Source organism: Glycine soja, chromosome 4 (genome assembly GCF_004193775.1).
Source record: "Glycine soja cultivar W05 chromosome 4, ASM419377v2, whole genome shotgun sequence".
NCBI lineage: Eukaryota > Viridiplantae > Streptophyta > Magnoliopsida > Fabales > Fabaceae > Glycine > Glycine soja.
The window spans coordinates 39605149-39611348 of NC_041005.1; the positions used below are offsets into that span (position 1 = coordinate 39605149).

The following is a 6200-nucleotide window of genomic DNA, read 5'->3' on the forward strand; positions in this document are numbered from 1 at the left end:
AAGGATCCATTTATAAATGCTAGAAACAGAAGCCATTCATAACTTTCATTAGACAACACTTTAAAGATTCAGTTTTGTTTGCCACAACGTATTACAAAAGTAAAATTTTTTTTATTATCCGTAAAAATAAACGTCAGGAAATTGACCTCACGTGTCCTGCTCAACGATCCCCTTGACTTACAGAAGTGCATTTAAACATACAAAAGCAACAAATAAATAATAAAAAATAATTAATGAAAGAAGAATAAACATAATTCACCAAGAATAAAATTTAATGGCAATTAGTAAGAAAAGCCATCAAATGTACATTTATTCGATTTCTCACTCTTCTATCATCCGAAAGGTTTCTACACACTTTTTCAAGTGTAGAGAATCCCCCGCTAAATATTTTTTTATACATTAAAAAAATCAATAAAACATAAGTCTAAAAAAATTTAAAACAGTGAGATGGTGACTGCATTCCCATCCTCTTAGAATATAGGAAACTCCCCATGCCGGCTCAGAAGGAAACAAATGAAAAAAGAAAAATAAAAAGTTACCCTAACGAATTTATGAGGTCTTTAAAATTGAAAACTAGCCAATCAGCTTTTGCAGCAACAGATTCTCGAAGTTGAACACCCGCATAGCAAACGAACATGTCAGCACCACCTGGTTTACGAGCCTATACGAGGGTGATAAAAAGCATATAAATTACTATCACACATGGATACATTATAAGAAAAAAAACTAACAAACCAATAACTAAAGGGAGAAGGGGGAAGGGAGAGGTGATGAGTTCGAATTTCTCCCAAACTAACAAACTAATAAATAACTAATATTTGCCGATAAAAAAAAAAAAAACTAACAATGACAGCATTACTTTTGGTCTTTTGTGTGTGAGATCTAAAATTTGTTTTGTTTAGTAGGACAATGTACAAAGAAACAAAAGAAATTATCTTAATATTATTAAAAGGTTTTGGATATCAGTGGTTTTATATTAAAACAATAAAAACAAGTCTAATCATAAAATTACAAGGAAATTTGCAGAGGATTTTTCTTACCTCAAAATCAGTTGCACCATCCCCCACCATAGTTAAAGTTTTGAAACCATTAGCCTGAAAATCAGTTTGATCAGCTTTACAAGCAATGCAAGTAGTTAAAAAAACAAAACTCAACAAGAGGGCTGAACCTTCTTGATTTGTTGGACAGCAACAGCTTTTCCTCCACTCCTTGAAGTAGGCTCATTTTTATCGAACCCCAGAAACTCTCCAGAGCTTCCAAAAAGTAGTTGATTGGCAAAAATATTCTCTTGTGGAATCCCAAGTATTGATGCAACAGGCTAAGTAAGAAGCGTGCAAGTAGTTAGAAAACTGTAGTACTTAATCCATCATCCTTTATACATAGAACATATCAAATGTCAAAAGAACTGCAAAAAATTCTTAATGTCATGACAAATTTAAGCTATGAGAAGGGCATTGGAAGAGACACACTGCTAACTATATTCATTGCATTTCAAAACAGACTTGCAGGATGGGTTAAGGGCAATGGAAGAGGCCCTGATCAAAATTCCAATATCAGATATGATCTCCCCCCCCCCCTCCCTCCCTGAAACACAATTCAAACTTCATCAAGCCTCTCATATTCATTCCACATTCTAAATTAAAATATGTATTTTGCAAGAGATATGTTTAGGGTTTAGCATCGCGCTAATCTTAATAAAGATTATGGGCATGCAAAGACTGTATGTACTAGTTTTGAAATATTTTCAATGGCAGTGTGCAATACAGATTAAAAAGTCTATCCAAATTCACAATATGTCAGTAACTATTGATTTCCTCCCGAGCCCAAAATGAATCAGAAAAACCATTAATTACAAATATTCTCTGTACATTGATCATTTGACGGAAGCCACCAGAGATCAGATAAACAACTATGCCATTAGCCTTCAACTTCTGGACTAACTCTTCAATGCCAGGGGAAAGCCTGCATATTAAGATAAGAAGTAGAATCATAAAATTATTCCAAATCTGTCTGAACTAAGCATGACAAGATACATTGGAGAAATAAAGATTAGAAGGTGTGAAGAGAAAGAAAATAAACATTCAAGCTTTGGTGATTCAAATACCAACCCTTTGTCTTATCAAAGTTTAAGCTGGTCTTAACTAGGGATAAGTCAATAAATCTTTGTCGTAGAGTCTCATTTCTCTACACCACTTTCAATTTATTAAGTGTAGAGTGTTGTTCCTTTCTATAATGGAAGTATGATTTAATAACAATTAGAATTATAATTTGAATAGAAATGAATATAACTTTTGGCTTTAGAAACCATGCAGCATCTTTTTGTTAGTGGTCAAAAGCAAATATATCTTAAAACTTGCATTAAATATACACTAGGTAGGGAAAAACATATTTCTTTTTCAGAAATTTGGTTGCTGCTAGAACGTGCTCACAAGGTTTGTGGCAACATGGGCATCCTAGGGGAGAGTAACCATTTTTGAATCTGTCAATCTAACCTTGCACTTTATCCTCTTATTTTTCTGCTGCTTCAGACATGAATGGATACCCCAAACAGGTGCAGAAAACTGTGTTTGATAGTCAATGGTAGACCATAGAATAAAACTGATAAGAACCTTGGGAGGACCATACCACAAAAGCTAGCTATTGTAGTTGGAGAGCCCAAGACCTTATAAACCCCACATTGGAATCCCATACTATCAATGTGGGACTCAAGTCCCATACCTAACAAAAACTAACATACAAAAGGAAAAATACTACAACAAGAGCAACAGAAGCCTTATCCCACTAGGTTAGGTTTGGCTACATGGATCAATTTGCCAGAATTTTTTTGCCAGGATTAATTTGCACTGCTATTGACTCTTGGATATACAAGTACGCATCACCACTTTTGTTTTATTTAACAACCAATATTTGAATCTTGGTAAATTCTGACCGAAATCTGTCAATTTTTTTCTGACATGTAGCGTCACTCAATACAAGAATGCTCAAAATAAATCCCTTCAATGCAGTCAAATTAAAAGCCTAAAAGTGCAAACTGGTGTTATAAAGCTCTTGTCATGGTGGGTCTCATGTCTTGGGAAGCATCAGACCTAGGGATGGAACTAGGCATAAGGTTACAGGGGCAGTTGTGCCCCCTAAAGAACAAAGCCTCTTCCCACAAGAAGTCATTTATAATTAAGAAAAGAAAGCTTGCCCCCTTTCATATTCATTCCTAAGCCACTGTGACTAGAATGTTGCTGTATATTTATACTCTAATAAGATTGTTACAGAGTTAGACCTTTTCCCACAAATCTATACAAAAAATATATGGATGCACGTGTACATAACAATCAAAATCCCAATGATTTTGTCATTAGTTCATTCTTTCAATTCAAGATTTACAATTAAAATTAGGAAAATAATTTTAGTGTGCTGGTGATCAAATGAAAGTGTTATTCATAGAACAAAACTCGAACAAAACAATCATAGAATACCATGTGTTAAATTTACTTTTATACGATACATGATATTTTATTTTCATTAGATTAAATTTTAAATAAGCATTGATAGTAAAAATTAGTCTTTTTATTTTATTTGCTTTTTTAAATTTTCGTCCCCCTTACTAATTTTTTCTAGTTTCATCCCTGAAATTCAGACCCATAACAGGTCTATCGTAGGCAGCCTTACATTTGCAAGAGGCTAATTCCACAACTAGAACCTGTGACCTCCCAGTCACATGGAATAAAATCTAACCATCACACCATGTGTTAAACCAAAATGCCTAAGGCAAGAATAATTGGGGATTTCACAAGTAATTGTCCAGGCACTGTTTTGCATTTAAAAGCATACTCAAAAGCAAAATACTGATACATTAATCAATCAAGTTCATTGCTCATCAACACATCAAATTTGCTCAAGCCAACAAACACTGAAGAATCCTAACAAAACAATTCAGTCTCTCTCAGTCATACTCATACCTTGGTGGCTTTTGTTCAAGAAAATTCTGAAGCTGGGACAAAGAGGGATTGAACAAAGACAGCCTAGCAGCCAAGGCTTCCTCAAACGGAACAGAACCACCCATTGCTCTGTGAAAATTCAACAACACTTAAATCAGATACCAAAAAAACCAAAAGAAATTAAAAAATAAAAATAAAAATCCCAGTTAAACAATACAACCTAGCAGTCCATTCAGCCACTGCCTTTCCAGCCCCACAGAATTCAGCAAGTTCATCAATCCCTTCATCCAAGCACACAGTGCTATCCACATCAAAGCACACAGCATCACCATTTCTCCAAAGCTCAAGAACCTCTAACATCACATAACAAGTTCCACCAAAACATTAAGCAAATAACATAAAAAATATATTGTGCATACATATAAAATACATAAATACATAAATAATAATAATAACCTTTGGAAGGGAGTGTGTTCTCAAAATGGCCCACTTTGGAGCCCCCAACAGAAGCAGCCACAACGGAACACTGTTTATTCTTCTTCTCAACTCCAATTCCAAATCCACACAAACTATTATTCCTGAGATGCAGAGTTGATGAAGGAAGAAAACGAGATTGGTGGTTTGTAATGCTAAAAACACGAACTGTGTTGATCCCAGAACTCACCAAACCTTCCATGGAACAAGCTGTTTTCCAAATCCAGGGACAAAAAAACGTTGATTTATCAAAATCCCATTAGAGGATCAAGGGTGCTAGATTTTAGGATCAAAAGGGTGTGATGCGAGACTGAACGTGTATGAATCTTATTGAGTACCTGCAGATGTTAGAAGTGAAGGAAAAGCGTTTGGAGGCGCGTGAGGAAATCTGAGAGGGTTAGTTAGGGAGGTTAAAGGCTCAACGTCTATGAAATGGAGCAATGTTTTTTTTTTGGAGCAATGTTTTTTTCTTGTTTTGGTAAAGGATGTTCATTTCATTTATCGGTTGTTTGATTGAAGAAAAGAAACTATTATTTAAGAAGAAATTTTCAAAAAATAAGGTGGGTTTCATATTTTTTTCTTTACTTTAATTTAAAGGTCAAATGTTATTTTTAATTTATTATATTTTTGTGTTGTTTTATTTTGATACATTTAATTTTAAAAGTTTCATTTTGGTCCTTTATGTTTTTTAAAGTTTCATTTTGATTCTTTATGTTTTTAAAATTTTATTTTAGTACATTAAGTTTTAAAAGTTTTCATTTTATTCTTTTGTTTTGAAATTTTCATATTTTGATTCTTTATGTTTTTAAAAGTTTCATTTTAATAATTTCTTATAATTCCGTTAACAAACTTGAATGCCGTTAGCTTTAAATTTTGAAATAATTAATTTAAAATAATGATGGCTAAAAACTGTCACTATCCTTTCAAAATGCATTCAACCATCTACTTTTCTAATGTTTGTCATCTTCTTATGTAAACTTCATAACTACCACAACATAAATAATATAATAATTGTCCACTCAGATCTACAACATCTTCAACATTACAACCATCATCAACAACAGATTAGATTCACAACTTTCATCCACCAAACAACACTATCGCACCACCCCATAGTCACACTGCAATGCAACACCAACTTAGATAAAAAAAAACATTGGATCCCAATAGTACATACTCAATGCACCAACATTATCTCTTTAATATTTAACATGCTTATTCAATGCACCAAATGCATATTAGTAACTGTACTATCCAGGGCTCACAAAATCTATATGACATCCTACTTGGCACTCAAAGACACGTGTCAACCTTCCACGTCAACCGTGTTATAGGAGCGCAGACGCCTGATCCTTAGCAGTCGGGCTCCCTAACAAACATGTTATCTCTAACCTAACTAATATTCAAATATATTTGAATATATTATTTGTTGGCAGGTATTAAATTATCTATAATGCCACATTATCTAAAAGGTACGATTATCTTTTACCTTTATGTATAATTCAAATGTTTATCTCTAACATTATCTCCCGACTATTATCTATAAGCCGAGAATTATCTACAAGGCTACAACAACTCCTACAAATAAAGACCAGCACCCCCGCTCAACTAATATAAATGCAGGTTCTATTGAACCCTTCTACACGACGATCATATATGACTTGCTCACACACTCAGTACACGGCGACAAGCATGTGCCTCTCTATCTCTTCCATGTCAGAGTCCTTTTTTTTTTCCAGGTCCTCCCTCTTGTCAAAGGCACATCTCCAAACCGACGTGTGAAGTTCGGAACTC

General features: G+C 34.0%; 1 protein-coding gene across 2 annotated transcripts; it reads right to left on the reverse strand.

Moving 5' to 3' along the window:
* Positions 1-254: 254 nt before the first annotated feature.
* On the reverse strand, positions 255-4910 carry LOC114409667 (phosphoserine phosphatase, chloroplastic-like). 2 transcript variants are annotated; one of them, XM_028373205.1, is made up of 8 exons: positions 4745-4910; positions 4389-4616; positions 4153-4285; positions 3954-4061; positions 1869-1962; positions 1169-1318; positions 1041-1094; positions 255-661 (listed from the first exon to the last, which is right to left on the reverse strand). In XM_028373205.1, exons 2-8 carry the CDS (start codon positions 4606-4608, stop codon positions 536-538), a joined length of 885 nt encoding a protein of 294 aa, XP_028229006.1. In that variant the 5' UTR covers positions 4609-4616; positions 4745-4910; the 3' UTR covers positions 255-535. The 2 variants fall into 2 exon arrangements, with proteins under 2 accessions (XP_028229006.1, XP_028229005.1); XM_028373204.1 differs by having other exon boundaries at positions 4389-4909.
* Between the last annotated feature and the right edge of the window lie 1290 nt (positions 4911-6200).